The sequence below is a fragment of the Homarus americanus genome, unplaced genomic scaffold, assembly GCF_018991925.1.
Source record: "Homarus americanus isolate GMGI-L3 unplaced genomic scaffold, GMGI_Hamer_2.0 scaffold59436, whole genome shotgun sequence".
Lineage (NCBI taxonomy): Eukaryota > Metazoa > Arthropoda > Malacostraca > Decapoda > Nephropidae > Homarus > Homarus americanus.
Window position 1 is genome coordinate 93,487 of NW_024735690.1, and position 18,474 is coordinate 111,960.

At 43.1% G+C, this 18,474-nt stretch overlaps 1 protein-coding gene across 6 annotated transcripts in view; it reads left to right on the plus strand.

Moving 5' to 3' along the window:
- Positions 1-18,474, plus strand: part of LOC121871605 (glutamate-gated chloride channel-like) — a 73,165-nt gene that overhangs the window by 36,415 nt on the left and 18,276 nt on the right. For 4 of the 6 annotated variants that reach the window (XM_042374017.1, XM_042374015.1, XM_042374020.1 and 1 more), the window contains 7 exons: positions 2,426-2,535; positions 4,472-4,536; positions 5,585-5,654; positions 6,209-6,362; positions 8,425-8,507; positions 9,560-9,694; positions 13,033-13,262. In XM_042374017.1, the coding sequence (XP_042229951.1) occupies positions 2,426-2,535; positions 4,472-4,536; positions 5,585-5,654; positions 6,209-6,362; positions 8,425-8,507; positions 9,560-9,694; positions 13,033-13,262 (847 nt within the window). Of the gene's footprint in view, positions 1-2,425; positions 2,536-4,471; positions 4,537-5,584; positions 5,655-6,208; positions 6,363-8,424; positions 8,508-9,559; positions 9,695-12,739; positions 12,970-13,032; positions 13,263-18,474 lie in introns of all 6 variants that reach the window. The other 2 variants (XM_042374016.1, XM_042374021.1) reach the window with 1 other exon arrangement.

An 18,474-nucleotide genomic window follows, 5' to 3' on the forward strand; every position in this document is an offset into this window, starting at 1 on the left:
TCGGGTTACTCGTAAACTACAGAAAATTATCCTCAGTTCAGCACGTAAGATAATATCCTGTAACATCAACAGTTGGTTACAGTCTTTAACTAACACAAACTTACAGAACCAAAGTCATTTCGTCTTGGGTTTGTATAAGTACAATACAGTCTTGTGTCTGGTACAGCTTGTATCAGTCAACACTCCTTAATAACATGAATGTTACTTGACCACTACTGACCAGCCATAGAACCTGTGTCTCACGCTCAGTCACTGCTATTGCATCTGGGTCTGTATATGTAAGATAGACCATTATTGTCCTCAGTCCAGCATGTGTGTGTGTGTGTGTGTGTGTGTGTGTGTGTGTGTGTGTCCTCGGCATGTTGATGCATGGGTCAGGTGTCTCGTGTCGTGGACCGTTAATTGATGTTCACTGTTTTTTCATCAATGTACCAATTTTTTTTTGCTTGATTATAAATGTTTTTTTTTAAATAAATGTTCGATGTTTTATGGGGTTTTGCTAAATGTCTGATATATTTTTCCCTGACTCCCTTTTTTCCCATAAATATCCGAATTTTTCGTTATTTTTCTGTCTGTACTTCTCAATTATTCCCACATTCATATCTCTCAACTTTTATCACCTATTGCCCGTGTCACTAATTCATACACACTACAGAGTGACCTTCCCCTCTCTTATATCTTTTCTTATCATGTAAATAATCAAAACAAAATTATAATAAAAATAAAATCTTCGTTTTAGCTTTCCAGAAATCTGTTAATCTTAGTGAAAGTAAAATAAGCGAAGAGAGAGTATAGAAACGTGACTAACGAAACAGATAGCGAAAGTATCTTATTTTCTTAACATATTAGCGAGTTAGCGAAGCATGTTAGACCTATAGAAATACAATATATCTTTATTAACCTAGTGCATTTTATTACGGCAGTTTAATCTCTTTTATATCTGCTACAAGTATGTCCTTATTACTTATTAATGTTGATATATATGGTTATGTCTGCAAGATTAATATATATATACTTATAACAATGGTTCAGGTTATTGCAGTCAATTGTAGCCCCAAGACTGTTGTTCCATTCTTAGACTCCATTTGCATTTTCATCTATTTTTCTTTTTTTAATTTATTGCTTCTTCCTTATTGTTTAGTTTTTGAGCATTCTCTTATTCATAATACATCAGTTTTCTCTATTTCTCATTCATTGTTTACTAATTCTTTCTTCTTGTTCATAGGTTATCATCTGTCTATTCATTAATATTTTATTGAGTCGTTTCTCTTATTCAGTAATCATCAATTCTCTCTTCTTATATTCATATTTTATCATCTATTTCTTCTCACCCCTATCGCTTCTCTCTCTCTCTTTACCCCTATTCTCTCTCTGTCTCTCTCTCTCTCCCAGGTCACCAAGAGCTTATAGAGACTCCCAACTTTAACCTGTTGTGTCATCCAGGTACAGCTCCCCGCCCAGAACCTCCAGCTATCACCTCCCATAACCCAGGCCTTATCCTTCACTTAACCAGCCACTCTACGTGTGTATATCCTTGTGTTCCCGCCTCTTCCTTCCTCCTTCTACTGGTCTTCCTTCTTCTCTTTCTGATTTCTTCTCCTCCTGCTTCTCTTCCTCCTCTTGCTGCTGCTGCTGCTTTCTCCTACGTCTTCTCTTCCTTCTCCTGTTTCTCTTCCTCGTCCTGCTTCTCCCCCCCTCTTTTTACTACTTCTTCTCTTTCTCCTCTTCTTCTACTCTTGCCTATCTTCCTTCTGCTTCTCTTCCTACTTATATTCTTCCTACTTTTCTCGTCTTCCTTTTCCTGCTTATCTTCCTCCTCTTGCTTCTCCTCCTCCTGCTTTCTGTATAACTTTCTCTATCACATTTTTTCACCTATTATCGCTGTCTATATTTCCGGGTTACTAAATCACCGCTGATGGCTGACTTCCTCCACATCCCATTCATGATAACAACTCTAACCTTGTTCATTATTCACCTCATCTCTAACCTTAATGAATAAAATGAACAACAATGTATAAGATTAATCACTAAGTGGTAAGACGAGTACCTAATCTGGTACTTAACACAGATGTCGCCTATAGTAACTTATGTTTTAAGTAACTTTGAGTTTAAGTAAGTTAGGTGATGTGGGTTAGTCCCCTTCTCTTGTTTACAATGATGGGCTAACAGGCCTGTCCCCAGGATATGAGGCAGCCCCTAGCCTCCAGCATCTAGGTAGTCCCCAGACCCCAGCATTAAGGCAACCCCAAGGCCCTAGCATTAATGCAGCTCCCAGTATTCAGCCACCAGCATTACGGCAGCCTCCAGCCCCTAGCATTAAGGTAGCTCCCAGCCCCTAGCATTGAGGCAGTCCCAGCCCTCAGCCCCAAGCCCCAAGCACCTAGACAGCCCCATACAGGTACTTACGACACTATCTCTCCCACAGCGAGATCTCATCAGCCAACTTCCGGGCTCGAGAGAAACAAATTATCGATGAGATCATTGGTCCGGCGAACTATGACAAGCGTATCCGGCCAGCCGGCGCCAACGACACCGGTAAGTGACACTTTCCCGGTATATAACGAATGACACTTTTCCGGTATGTTCCCGGTATGATATGAAGGTTATATCTCAATGAGTTCTCTCAGCACTAGTTATGTATCTCTCTCTCTCTCTCTCTCTCTCTCTCTCTCTCTCTCTCTCTCTCTCTCTCTCTCTACCTCTCTTTCCATTATGTCTCTTTTCTTCTCCCTATTTAAACTATTTTTTCCCTCCCTCTCTCTCACTCTCTCTACTGCATCTCTCTCTCTCTCACACTTTCTCTCCATTCCTGTCTCCTCGTCTATCTTCATCACGTCTCTATTACCCATCATTCTCCCCCTCCCTTCCAATTACCTCTTCTCCTATTCATTATTTTCCTGCACTCTCTCACACTCTCTCCACTGCGTTTATTTACTAGTATACTGAGAGAGAGAGAGAGAGAGAGAGAGGAGGGGTATATAGAAAGAGGGAGCTGAGGAAGGGAAGTGAAGAAGGGAGGGAGAGAGGAATACAGGGAAAGAGGAAGTGAGGTAAAGTAGGGAGAGAGAGAGGGAGGGAAGGAGGGAAGGCGGTAATCTTCAAATAAACTATCAAAATCTTCCAGGTACTTTTTACGTTTGACTGAGTTTACAAATGGAAGTGACATCTTGTATTGACAGCAGCAGTGGAAGGAAGGTTTGTTGTCACAAAGTTCCCCCTGGCTGAATTGAGGGCTTGAGAAGGGGGCGTTGGCTTAAGGGGTGGCGTTGGCTTAGGGGTGGGCATGTTGGCTTAGGGATGGGGTACGTTAGCTTAGGGGTGGGTACGTTGCTTAGTGGGCATGTTGGGGGGTGGGCATGTTGGTTTAAGGGTGGGTACGTTGGCTTAGGGGTGGGGGCTTAGGGGTACGTTGGCTTAGGGTGGGTACGTTGGCTTAGGGGTGGGTACGTTGGCTTAGGGGGTGGGTACGTTGGGCTTAAAGGTGGGCATGTTGGCATTAGGGGTGGGTACGTTGGCTTAGGGGTGGGCATGTTGGCTTAGGGGTGGGTACGTTGGCTTATTTTATGATGTTTCACGTCTCCCAAAGTCATTCTTCACTGAACTTTATTATTTACCAAGTTTACGGTCCGTGGGGGAGGGGTGGCGGGATGAGGGGAGAGGGGGGGGGAGACGAGAGGGGGAGGGGGAGGGGAAGGGGGGGAGATTATGTACCGATGTTGTGACTTACTGTAGGTGGGGAGGGGATGGTGTGAGGAAGGGTGAGTGTGGAGGAAGAAATGGGGTAGGGTGAGGGGGCAAGGGACGGGAAACAGGCGTCAAGGAAGGAAGGATCACAGGGAGGAGGAAGGAATGAAAGGAAAACAGACAGAAAGGAAAATAATAAATAAAATGAGAAGGAAAGAAAGGAAAGCTGGAAGAAGAAATAAGAGTGAGTGAGGCAGGAGCACTAGAAGCTATACATGATGCAGTATGTATGAGGGAGGCGGTGAAGGAGTGCGTGCTGGCGTCGTTGTCCTGACTCGAGGCTCCTGCAGGTGTTGGGTGTTTGTCTGAGCCAGGTAAAAGTCCGACCACGATGCCACGATTATTTTGGGATGGACTCTTAAGTGGACTGGGTATACGAGTTCATGTAGGAGGTGATTTAAGTGGTGCGAGTTTATGTCAGGACTCTTTAAGTGGACTGGAGGGTATTAGGACTCTTAAGTTAAGTGTAAAGTGGACTGGGTGTAGGGGAGGAAGAGGGTAACAGAGGACAACAGAGGAGGACAACAAAGACAACAGTGGACAACAGAGGAGGACAACAGCACTCTCATTTTCCCGAAATTTTAACTTTTGACGTTGGCAACCTAAGCGTCGGTCGGAAGAGAGAGAGGGAGAGAGAGAGAGAGAGAGAGAGAGAGAGAGAGAGAGAGAGAGAGAGAGAGAGAGAGAGAGATACACAACTAATAAGAGTACCTTGTTTCCCCCACAGGTCCGGCCATCGTTCACATCAACATTATGATCCGCAACGTGCAGACCATCTCTGACGTCAAGATGGTGAGTGTCTGTCTGTCTGTATGTGTATGTATGTATGTATGTGTGTGTGTGTATGTATGTATGTATGTATGTATGTAACACCGGTCTTTATTATCCTATTTGACTTTGGTTTTTATTTATATCAGCTCTTGTCAATCCGATCCGGTTTAATCAAGTTCATGCAATTGGTTTTATAGTTAATGACAACAACAATTAATTAAAATAACATGACTTAAAATTTCATCGAATCGTAATAATAATAATAATAATAATAATAATAATAATAATAATAATAATAATAATAATAATAATAATAATAATAATAATAATAATAATAATAATAATAATAATAATAATAATAATAATAATAATAATAATAATAATAATAATAATAATAATAATAATAATAATAATAATAATAATAATAATAATAATAATAATAATAATAATAATAATAATAATAATAATAATAATAATAATAATAATAATAATAATAATAATAAAACAACAACACCAACAACAACAACAACAACAACACGTACAATACTATCACCAACATCAACAAACAATAGGAAGAATAATTACACTTACTAACCAATAGTATTTATCATAGATACAATAACCGAGCACCAATAAGCCTGACATTTCACCACTGTGTCAGTCTGTCAGCTTTATGAGGTACACGTTACCTAGGACACTGTTATATAATACTGACAGACGATAATGTTCAGTAAAGATGTTGTATAAAATATGTAACACTGAGAGATTCCTATGAGATATGTGTTACTGAGACTATGTGTTACTGAGACTATGTGTTACTGAGACTATGTGTTACTGAGACTATGTGTTACTGAGACTATGTGTTACTGAGACTATGTGTTACTGAGACTATGTGTTACTGAGACTATGTGTTACTGAGACTATGTGTTACTGAGACTATGTGTTACTGAGACTATGTGTTACTGAGACTATGTGTTACTGAGACTATGTGTTACTGAGACTATGTGTTACTGAGAGACGTAGAGAGTTACCTACCACTAAGTAACTCTCCCTCTCCTCCCCATTACAGGAATACAGTATACAGATTACCTTCAGAGAGCAGTGGGTCGACCATCGTCTGACCTTTGATGATATGGGAGGTGAGATTCTTACCTGAGGCTATACTCTCTCTCTCTCTCTCTCTCTCTCTCTCTCTCTCTCTCTCTCTCTCTCTCTCTCTCTCTCTCCCTGTCTATCTATATTTTCCTCTGTCATTTATCTGTCTAAGTATCGATCTACTTGTTTATGGCATAGTGAAACCTTTTTCGTTCAATATACATCACCCACTACCTGTTCTCCCCCAGGTCATATACATCACCCACTACCTGTTCTCCCCCAGGTCATATACATCACCCACTACCTGTTCTCCTGCAGGTAATATACATCACCCACTACCTGTTCTCCCCCAGGTCATATACATCACCCACTACCTGTTCTCCTGCAGGTAATATACATCACCCACTACCTGTTCTCCCCCAGGTCATATACATCACCCACTACCTGTTCTCCTGCAGGTAATATACATCACCCACTACCTGTTCTCCCCCAGGTCATATACATCACCCACTACCTGTTCTCCTGCAGGTCATATACATCACCCACTACCTGTTCTCCTGCAGGTCATATACATCACCCACTACCTGTTCTCCCCCAGGTCGTATACAGTACCTGACGCTCACTGAGACAGATATGGTGTGGATGCCTGACTTGTTCTTCAAGAATGAGAAAGAAGGTCACTTTCACAAGATCATTCTACCCAACTTGTACATCCGTATCTACCCAAACGGTGGCGTCCTCTACAGTATCAGGTGAGTAGATGCTGTATTATGGTAGGGTAGATTAGTAGATGGATAGATAATAATGTCAAATACGATGGAAATAATCTGTGTCGACAATTTTCTGAACCACAAACTATCATATCACGATGGATCAAGCTAAACAGAGGGGCCCCACACCACGATGGATCAAGTTAAACAGAGGCCCCCCACACCACGATGGATCAAGCTAAACAGAGGCCCCCACACCACGATGGATCCAAGTTAAACAGAGGTCCCCACACCACGATGTATCAAGTTAAACAGAGGCCCCCCACACCACGATGGATCAAGCTAAACAGAGGCCCCCCACACTCGCTCCCTCGGTTGTCATATTCATTTACTGTACCGCTTACCGTTGTTGTCTCACTCGACGGTTTAATAATACCACAACATAGGAATCTGTCGTAAGCCTATTGTTCTTCGCTGTCGTTTGGATGCTGTTATTAGAGGTACCGTAACTGAGGAGAGTAAACCACATCACACAGAGTCTCGCTGGTGCACTGTACTCTCTCGGGTTAGGACCAGTTGTAGTTGAGCCAGAGGGAAAAGTTTCCACAGTGGCCGACAGCAGAGTTAATTGGGGGACCTGAGGCTGACAACTTTTTCTCGGCTGGCTGGAAAGTTTAGCCGCGTGTCAGAGGGGAACACTGATTCCTTTGTCCTGGTTGTGGGAGAGTTACAGTCCGCTGCTGGTGACGGCTGGCTGGCTGGAAATGACTTATGGAAGAGCAAAGAGACGAGAGAAAAAATGATATTCCTGATATTGTGTTATAGTTACTCGTGCACCTATACAAACACGAACGGAGAGACAAAACACACACTTACACAAGCTAATACACACACACACACACACACACACACACACACACACACACTATTCCAAACCCCTTTTCGATATGACTGACGTTGGACAAAACCATAAGCAATTAATAATTCCCTTCATCCGTTCTCAATCTTTCATTCTCACTGAAGTAAAAATTGTATCCTGCCACAATGTGTTCCTCTTCCTCAAAACAAGACCCCAAGATAATCCCTAACTGGTTCATCTGTCACTCCATCGTCTTTGAGGTTTTAGTGTAACATCTCGTCAGGCGAGGAGAACATGACCAGGGTCGTGTAGTAAATGTGTACCAACAAGGCGGCCAGTGCTGGTCTCACCTTCCCAGCCCCAGCGTGAGATTTCCAATGCAAGAGAACGTGAGTTGAGGTTCATTCATCTACTACGACCAGCTGTTTCTCTTTATTCTGTGATGGTGGTCGAATTCTTGTTGACATGGTACATCTGTATAAAAATCTGTATGGCAGAAGAAATGAATACTACGCCTAAATTGTCTCGAGAGGAGGAGAAGGGAAGAGAAATTCTGTAAATCTCTTCAAGTCCACAGAATTTTCTCACATGGACCCACAGTACCTGGAGGATTATCTCAACCGTCATTTATTGTTTATATTTTGTTACTATTTTTTGAAGTTGTTGTTGTAGGCTAGAAAGTAGGTGACCTCTACATGTGTTGATAATGGTGGGTGATACCGGACTGTGTGAAGTAACAGGGGTAAACCAGAAAGGTAATTAGAATTTGGGTTCTTGTTGTAGAAAGGATGGTAATACTTAACTTCACTTACGCATCTAAACTACCTATATATTACCAGTGTCTCCAGTGGCGTTGGTTCAGATCCCACCGCTGCCACCAGTTGAAAAAAATATCCAGTTTACCTACAGAAAACCACAAATCAAGTGCAGGACGAAATAATTTAATAAACTGAGAATTACATCAGTAAGGAGATAATTGTTATTAAAAGATGAAAAAAAGTGTTTTAGTGGAAAAGTGATAGTAGTGTGTGAGCTGTGAAGTGAATATGAGCAGGAAGAAAGAAAGAAAGAAAATACAGATAGAAATAGAGTGAAAAAAAGAGAACGAGAAGAATGAGAAAGAGAAGAATAAGAAGAAGACGAAAAAGAAGGTCAACAAAGATTGGATTTTAGACGAAACGGGAGAAGCTTAGGTAAGAGATTCCACCCAGTCTCTCAACTCTTATCTCGTCTTCTCCTTGACAGAATCTCGCTGACGCTGTCTTGCCCGATGAACTTGAAGCTGTTCCCGCTAGACCGTCAGCAGTGTCAGCTCCTCATGGCTTCCTGTAAGTACACTCTCTACACTAACTTGTCTTTTCCACGCCAATACACTTCGCACTTTCGCTGATATTTCGGTTAAAAGACTCTCTCTCTCTCTCTCTCTCTCTCTCTCTCTCTCTCTCTCTCTCTCTCTCTCTTCCAATATATACAGTACAAATAAATCTATATCTATCTTTATCTCTAGTTATCTCTTACCTACTTTCTCTCCACCCGTCTCCCTTGCTCTCTCTTTTCTCTCTCTATCTACCTTCCTCTCAGTCTACATCTCTCTATCTCCCATCTCCATCTCTCTATCTCTCTATCTATCTCCATCTCTGTAACTCTCTCTTTCTCTCTTTCGTTGAACAATATAAATTTAACAGAATTTAACAGACGGGGTGATTGGCCCTGCAGGTAGAGGACTCCCGCTCGGTAATCATTAGCCTCTACCACTACTACCACCCCGGGAGCTCCAATTAATGACCAGGGGTTTAAGAGTGAAATTATGGCCCCCACACACACACAAAATAAAGAAAAAAGTAGAAATTATGATGACTCAGATTGTCGTGTGTGGCTGTACTTTATTGTTATTTGTACTGATTTTAGTGGAAATATTTGGTAAAATGGATTAAATTTCTGTTTTATTTTTGTGTGAACGATAATAACATTAATCTAAATTACTACCGATTATTTTTGGGGGGCGTTGCTTAAGATAATTAAAACTGTATGTGTTTTTTAGTGTGTGTGTGTGTGTGTGTGTGTGTGTGTGTGTGTGTGTGTGTGTTCATCCTATCACCTACGTGTATGTATGTATTCATAGTATCACTTGTATGTCTGTGTGTGCATACTGTAAATATGAATCAGCTGTGTTTGTGTGTATTCTTTGCATTACCTGCAGTATGTGTATGTATGTATGTATTTATGTATGTATGGATGTATGTATGTATTCATCGTGCCAATCATGTATACACGTCCAACTCCCTATCATCTCTCATCAACTAACTGAGAAATGTTCCACACTCGATGTATCTCTCACTTCTCTCACTCCTTCCCTACGTCTGCCTGTCCCCCCCGACAGACGGATGGACGACGGAAGATTTAGTGTTTCTGTGGAAGGACGTTGACCCCGTCCAGGTGACCAAGAACCTTCACCTGCCACGCTTCACCCTCGAGAAGTTCATTACTGATTACTGCAACAGCAAGACCAACACAGGTCAGAGCATATTTGTTTTACTTTGTTGCCTCTCTATCTCTCATTTTCTCTATCTCTATCTTTAATTCTCTTTATGTCTCTCTTTCTCATCTCTTTCCTTATGTTCCTCTCTCTCATTTTCTTTCTCTCACTCCCTTTCAATCTCTCATTCTCTCTATCTTTCTCATTTTCCATTTCTTTCTTATACTGTCTCCCTCTTTCTCCACCTGTCTCTCAACCTCTGTTTCAACCAACTCTCCTCCCAAGACCAATATGTTCTAGCTCTCTGGATGCTGCCCAGTTAAACTAACACACGTCACTAAGATCCATTAAACTAAGTAAATTATCACCATGGAAAGTCGTCGTGTTAGTTCTCCAGGAAGGAAGGAACGTCATCATGTTTGTGAATCTATGCCGAGTTTACCTTTGTCTTTGGAGGAAAGTTATGTGTGTGTGTGTGTTATTGTGAGTGTGTGTTTTTTTGTAATTATATAAGGTTTCAAAGCATGGAATTACGATCATGAGTTTGTTTTGTATATGTAGTTAGTAAAGCAGATATTGGGGTTTATTTTCAAAGGCCTGTGTTTTGAGATGTAAGGAATCAGTGTTTTTTTTGTTATTATAGATGAAATATTGTATTAAGGTCTTTTATTATTTATTTTTGCTATGATTTGTGGGGGTTTGTTGTTGTTGTTGTTTATGTTTGGATGTTTCAGGTAATTTCAGGTGTCGGGGTGGAGCTGTGGCGTCGATGGCCAAGTGGATGTGATTATTATTGTTGTTTTAAAAGTCCGATGTGATGTTGGTTTCGTCTTGCAGGGAACACACACACACACACACACACACACACACACACACACACACACACACACACACACACACACACACATATAATTGTTGTGTTCATCTCCTTCTCTCCCACCTCCAGTACACAAGACGAGTCACACACAGTCAACTATGTATTAAAACGCTCTAGCTAACCCGCCCTGTACAGTTAATGGAGAAGGATGAACGAATAATTGACTCAAGTTAAAAATGATTACTGACCATATTACCTTCATCTCCTCCTCCCTTCCTTCTATTTAATGCTGAGGTGGCCGAGTGGATACAATTCTCGCCTCTTGTCCTAAAGGTGATTGGTTCATTCCTGGGAGATTATCAGTCAAGTATGAATGGACAAGTAACATTTACAGTTGGGGTTAGTGAAAACGGTCGAGTGCAATGCCATCCATACTGTCTCATTATATACCGAAGGCTTAGTATTCAGTAGGCTGTATCCGCGCTGCCCTAACGTTCCCTCACAGCTCTATGGAACCCATTTTTTCCTTTATTTGAAAACTTTTCTTTCCGTCTCAACATCTCAACATCTCGTTTATGCCTTTTTGATGTAATTTTCCTCCTCCGGCTGTACACTTGTCACTTCTCTTACTTTATATAACAGCTAAAACTTTTTCACCAGGCATTATGACATTTTATTACTTCTCTTCCTCTAAGGTCTTTTGACACACAACTCTGGCAATCGTTTACTCTCCTCCCCAGCTTGCTCTCTCCTCTCTCCGTCTCTCTCCTTCTCTCTCCTCTCCGTCACCTTGGTTATAGTTCCCCCTCTGGCTCAGCGACTGACGCCTTTACTGGTGTGGTCGTATGTTCTCCAGCTTCCTCAGTCACTTTGGTCTCCTCCTCGTGGCTCTCCGCCTACACTGGGGCGGGATACTCAAAACTGGTAGTAAGTTCTGGCCTGCAGGGGTCGCCAGCCAGATGCGACATAGGAAGCTGCGACTTGCGTCCGTTATGACTGTATACTCCAAAGGCAAGTTATGACGTCCTATGTTGGTCACGTCTTGGCCACAAATTGCGGAGTCGTAAATATCGTCACAGTCTGCAATTTAGCTCACACTTAACAACTATTGTGGGTGGTTGCTCAGCCAATCACAACACTAGCCTGTCAGCTGATAATGTCAACATAAACAAAAGGAACGAAAATGGAGAACACCGCTGACGTCGCCGCGGCAAAAGCGAAGAGAAGACGACCTAATATATCTGTCAGGTTAAGTTACGTTTGGTTAGGTTAGGTTAGGTTATAAGTGGCTGTTAGGTTGCGGATATATTTCGGCGTCTGGCAGTGATGACGGAAGCCTTAGAAAATACGGTACTGATAAAGAAAGTTTATGTCACATAAGCATTTGTTTCCCCAAGATATTCATGCCCGATAAAAGGATGTGGGTGACAGAGGTTAGGCTAGGTTATGTAGGTTTAAGATTAGGATAGTTTAGGTTAGGTTAGGTTAGGTTAGGTTAGGTTTGTTTAGGTTTGTTAAGGTTCAGTACCAAGAAAAACAAGTGGCATAGCTCTCCTTGACCGTTGATGAAAAGGTTAAGGTTTGTCAGAAGACATATGGACAGAACTCTATATTGATATTTATATAGAGAGGTAGAGCAGAAATAAGAATACTTTATTGTATCACGTTTTTGTCACAAATGTATATTTTGTGATTTTTTTTAAACCTTCTTTAGTACATCCAGTATACATTTGCTTCCCAAGGAAATTTCCGGCCTACAAGGGGGCCTTGGGGGTGAGGCCCCCCCCAGCAGGTAAGGCTAGGAGGTTTGTTATACACAGTGGCTCCTGAACCAGTACCAGTGCGCGATTTTCTGATGTTCCGCGAGATCTCTCGTTTTTCTGCGATCTTTATCCTGATTCAGTCATAACTTTTTGCGATCATACATCATAAGACATGGTCGTGCCCATGGCCATGGGCTAATTGTTTTGAGTAATGAGTCACAGCGAAAAAACACATCGTAGCTCAAGTTACGACCAACTCTTCGAGATGCGACGTCATAAATATTTTTGAGTCTCCCGCCCCTGGACGGTTCTAACCCCCTGTGTTCCTCCCTCCTGAGTTCTAACTTAATAATAGCTTTACCCCAGTACTTGATGTCTCTCTCTCTCTCATCCCTCGGGACCTCAGTGTGATAATTGTGTTAGTCTTCTCTCAACAGCGCAAGACCTGCTACTAGTGAGGGTTGCCTCCTCATGGATACGGACCGTAATAATTCTCATGTTCAGGTGAATACTCGTGCCTGATGGTGGCGCTGATCTTCAGGAGAGAGTTCTCGTACTACCTCATCCAGTACTACGTACCCTGCTGCATGTTGGTGATCGTGTCTTGGGTGTCCTTCTGGCTCGACCAGCACTCCGCGCCGGCCAGGGTGGCTCTGGGAGTCACCACGCTTCTCACCATGTCCACGCAGAGGTCCTCCATCAACCAGTCGCTGCCTCCTGTGTCCTACACCAAGGTACCCTCCTCGGCCACCTTTAGCGGCCCATTTAGTAACCTCCTCCTATTATCTGTTGGACAGGTGAATACAGTTGCCTTCGCGTAGACCTGGTCTTCAAGAGAGAGTTCTCGTACTACCTCATCCAGTACTACATCCCCTGCTGTATGTTGGTGATCGTGTCATGGGTGTCCTTCTGGCTCGACCAGAACGCTGTCCCCGCGCGGGTGTCCCTGGGGGTAACCACGCTCCTGACGATGTCCACGCAGACCTCCAGTATAAACAGTACTCTGCCGCCCGTGTCCTACACCAAGGTCAATCAGTAACACTCTCGGTGTGCATTGCATCCTGTGGAGACAAGTATCTGACCCTGAGGGGAACCGACCATCCTAGCACGCCTTCATCCATGCGATCCTGTTTACATTTACAACCATTACCCTAACAGACTGACACAGCCGCCTGCCTCGTCTCTGTACCGTGCGAAGCCTCTGTCCTTATCCTGGCCTCTCCCTCGTCCCTTAACGCATCAGACAGTTCCTTAGGTGCCCCTCCCCTCCTCCAGGTGGCCCCGAGTGTGTATATCAGGTTCTAAGTACCTCCCTAACCCGTGAGTCTTTCAGCAGCAGTGTCAGTGTGTCTGTCTCTGTAACGTGGATGATATAAACACGTAGGTAGACCGGGTTGTTACTTCTGTACGCCCTGCATGTGTGTGTGATAGTAACAAGTGATGCCACGCTCTGCCTCATAATTATGATCCCCGGAATGTTTATCTTAACCTTGCATGCGTGTGGATGTGGTCACGACAATAATTAATGGCTGGTGTTCAATACCTGGAGAGATATTATTCAGTGTGTCGTGTAGGTGAGTGTTAACAACCAACCGATGCTTACTGTTACCTGTGATGCTTTGTGTGTATGTGTGTATGTGTGTGTGTGTGTGTGTGTGTGTGTGTGTGTGTAGCGTCCCTCATTAACCTTATACCCAGGTGTTGAAGAAGCACCACCACCCTCCTCTCATCAGGTGTTTCACTGCCAGCATCCCCACTTAGCTACGTTAGCACTTTTCATGTTGGTATGGCATATAATATTTTGTTTGAACTCTTCTTGTTATCTGGTAGTTTGTGAGTAGTTAGTGCTGTTTCTTTTTTACTCCAGAATGTGAAGTGTTGCATTTTGATTGGTTTTTCTTTATGATATTGATAATATTCCTGTGTTTTGTTGTGTATTTACTGTACGATCATAAGAGCAAGGTATGGGAGGCAGTCAGATGGTTTACCGAGTATGTGATGTATGGCTGACCAGATTATACCAAACACGGTTAATATATGTATGTTGTATGGGGTCCACGAAGTAGTCATAAGTAATGATATTATATTCTCAGCAGTTTCTCTTGTCTTAACCCTTTGACGACGATGGTGTAATCTTCAAAGAACGATGATTTAACCCTTAAGGACTCAAATTGTTAAGCGGGGGAGACGAGAAGGAAGACTCCTCTTACCAGTAGACATTCTTTAACGGTGATGGGATTTGGTACAGCGACGAAGTAGGACAAAGCTAATCGAAGATATTCCCGGTGCCTGACGTGACAGAGTATATCAGTGGCGTCTGGAGAAGGTGCCAGTAGAGTGCCTTGAATAGCACCTCTCTATAATTTATCATACATTAAGAATAATGCCTAAGAGATTCAAGCGTTAAAATGGTACTTCTTCGGGTTAAAAGTCTTTCACTAGGAGAAGGAAGACCAGCGCCCCACTGACTCGTGTCATAATTATGCTAGTGACGGCAGCCAACCCTGAGTTTCTTTACACCGTCTGGGTAACTGAGAACCTGGACGCCTCGGACTAGCTCACTGCCTCAGCTCTTACAGCCTCAACAGTGGTGATCCTCGGCGTGTTCAAAACATTACCAAGTCAGGTTTTTGGAACAGAAGTGGAACATGTAAACAATATATCACAGTACTTGATGGGGCGACCGAGTGTGTCTAGTACTGACGAGATGACCTGAACTGTCATCCAACTCTCTCTCTTGTGTTAGAGGATCAATAAACGACTCTCTTTAACCCTCTGAGTGTATGAACGACTTTTAGGATTTAACAGTTATATTATGGACCACCCCTGAAGCCTTTTAACATCAAATTCAATTACTTCTGGTACAATGAGGTGCCTAGCGTGATGCAGGTCTTGGTGTTGCCTATGCAATATAAAAATCTTCTGCAATGTATTAGAAAACTTAAACAAGTCAAGGATACAAAGAGGGACCCAGCACTCACCCTGAACGACCCCGCATCTCATGGACCCTGGCGGAGAAGCCTTGAACTAATATGCTTGTGCCAACATAACACGCGCAGGGATCCGGTTCTTTCTGTGTGAAGGAAAGAAATTATGCTTGAGGTCTCGTCTTGAGTCCATCACAAGGAGTCTTAAACTTATTCTTCAACAATTTCACTTAGATGGTGTTGGGATGAATCTTATAATCTGGAGCCAAACTTAAGTTTATCAAGAAAACTGGAATAAATGAGTTGTACATTACTGTAATTAATAGATCCGTGTTAGAGTGTATGTGTGTGTGTGTGTGTGTGTGTGTGTTGTGTGTGTGTATGCGTAGTGTAGTATGTGGCATGTAGTGTTTGTGTGATATGTGGTGTGTGTGTTTTGTATGTGGTACGTAGTATCAGTGTGGAGTATGGCATCGGTTCATCACATCATCGTAGTTACATATAATACTGAATGTGGTGTCAGCTGGGCATGAGGTACAGGTGTATAGCTTCTCACAATCCCCCCTACATGTTGCTCCACCCACCCGTCAGTCCTCCCTGACTACTGACTAACTAATAATAGCCTCTTTAATAATAACCTTCTTAATAACCTCTACATATACAACAACAACAACAACAACAACAAACAACAGCTGCCGTAATGTTTTACTGGCACAAGCCGATGGTATGAATACTTTATAACCAACTCGTAATGTAACTTGCAGCCATATGTTGTGTCTAAAGTATTACCAACAACGGGTATGAATATTGGACTTTTCGACCACTCTTTGCTTATTACTGGAACATAGACGCATAGTAACCATAACTAGACATCGGCCGACCATAGTGTAACACTTGCTCCAAAACAGTATCTATACGGACGTCCGATGAGTACTACGACTCCAGTTGTCTCGTAGGGTCGTCAAAATCCTTCGTAAAGTATCCAAATGGGTTATGGTTTATCCACGTCGTGTTAGCCCCCCATGAACACTCTCCTCATTCTTCGCTAGTCAAAGAAAATAATAAAAGGACGTAGTTTAGGCTAGATTAGGTTAGGTTATCCTAATTAAACTTGAACCAAGTTGACCTGACCCAAATAAGGGAAAGGGGACATGATATTTTTCAATCTCGCTGTAAAAAAAAGGGAGAATAAAGTAATTTTTTTATTTTCTTAAGTGATAAGGGGAAGACCAGTCACTCTCCTCAGAAGGTCCCAGAAGGTCCCAGAAGGTCCCAGAAGTATATGAGGTCTTTAAGAGGTGTTAGAGGACCCACGAGTCTTAGGATATATAGGAGAAGTAATAATGCTTTAATAGGAGACTCTAGGAACGGCTTTAAGGGTGTGTAGGAGGCCATAGGAACGGCTTTAAGGGTGTGTAGGAGACCATAGGAGGCCTGACGGAGGTATAGGAGACCATAGGAGGCCTGGTGGAGGGATAGGAGACCATAGGAGGCCTGACGGAGGTATAGGAGACCATAGGAGGCCTGATGGAGGTATAGGAGACCATAGGAGGCCTGGTGGAGGTATAGGAGACCATAGGAGGCCTGGTGGAGGTATAGGAGACCATAGGAGGCCTGGTGGAGGTATAGGAGACCACCTCGTCTGTATAAACACCGCGCCACCATTAACACGAAGCTTAAAGAAAATTCCAATAATTCCGTTGATGGTAAGAATCTAGACCTTGACCTCTGACCCTGACCTAACCTCTGACCTTGACCTCTGACCCTGACCTAACCTCTGACCTTGACCTCTAAACCTAAACTCTGACCTTGACCTTTAACCCTGATCACTGATGCTGACCTCTGACCCTGACCTCTGAACCTTTCGAAAAGATTCCAACAGCGTCCAGGAATGGCCATCGAGAATAATACACTAACCAGAGCAAAATACTGAAGGCAGTTGTTCAAAGCGTTTTTTTGGGACGAGCACAACCCCCCAGTGACACTCTGACCTCACTCGTCAACAACTTTCTGTGTGAGGCTGATCAGAAATGCTTACAGGAAGGCAATGATTTGACGACAATCGCTCAAAGAGTTCGCCAGTTAGAATGCCTTCAGTAGGACGAACAGAGAAATATTATCGTCGCCTATAAGGTAATACTTGCCGCCGCCGCCGCGTGTATGTGTTTCATCTCAGACCTGGAGTGTGACGGACGAGGCTGACGGAAAATCATTTACTGTAACTTATCGACTAACTTAGTACTGGCGGCCTTAGCAACGTCCACACTTGATTGGTTGCAGCCAGCAGCCAATCAAATTTCCAAAATTGTGATGGTTGCTGAGGAAGCCAAAATAAATTAATGTTAGTCGATGATTTTAATGATTTGGGGGAACTTCCAGGTGTACACAGACACGAAAGATTCAGACCTTTATCAGTGGTCCCGAAATAAACAGACACGGGTATTTTATTAACCCTACGACCAAATATACACCAGGTCGCCATTTTTCACCTCATCATGAATAACAGATTTATATCGTGTTATATATAAACGACATCAGATACAATGATGGGTCAACCTTTAGCGGTCAAACGGACGAGTCGAGGTCAAGTATGATTCGAGGTCAAGTATGATTCGAGGTCAAGACAAACTTTTCTTCCGATATCAATACTGGAGAAACAAAATCATTATAATGAATATCGACCGACAGTACCGACCAACAATACCGACCAACAATCCCCGACCAATAATACCGACCAACAATACCGACCAACAATACCGACCAATAATACCGACCAACAATACCGACCAATAATACCGACCAACAATACCGACCAACAATACCGACCAACAATACCGACCAACAATACCCGACCAACAATACCGACCAACAATACCGATTCTCACCTTGTAAAATACTAAAGCACATTACTGTATTGAGACATGACCCAACCTATCATCCCGCCATGACCTAGCCCAACCCTGCTAATATCCCGCCATGACCTAGCCCAACCCTGCTAATATCCCGCCACGACCTAGCCCAATCCTGCTAAAATCCCGCTTTGCTCCTTCGGTTTTGACGTTGTGTATCACGGACGGGCGACACACACACACACACACACACACACACACACACACACACACACACACACACACACACACACACACACTCGAATACTCACCCTTTGCGCTGCTTTCTTTAACGATGGCTGAACTGTGGTTTTCTTCACCTCCCGCCTTACACCGCAATGTTTTCCGTCGACCGTCCGACCAACCCCGACCCGCCCAGCCAAGCCCAGCTCCGCCCCGCCCGCCCCACCTCCACCGCCTCCTC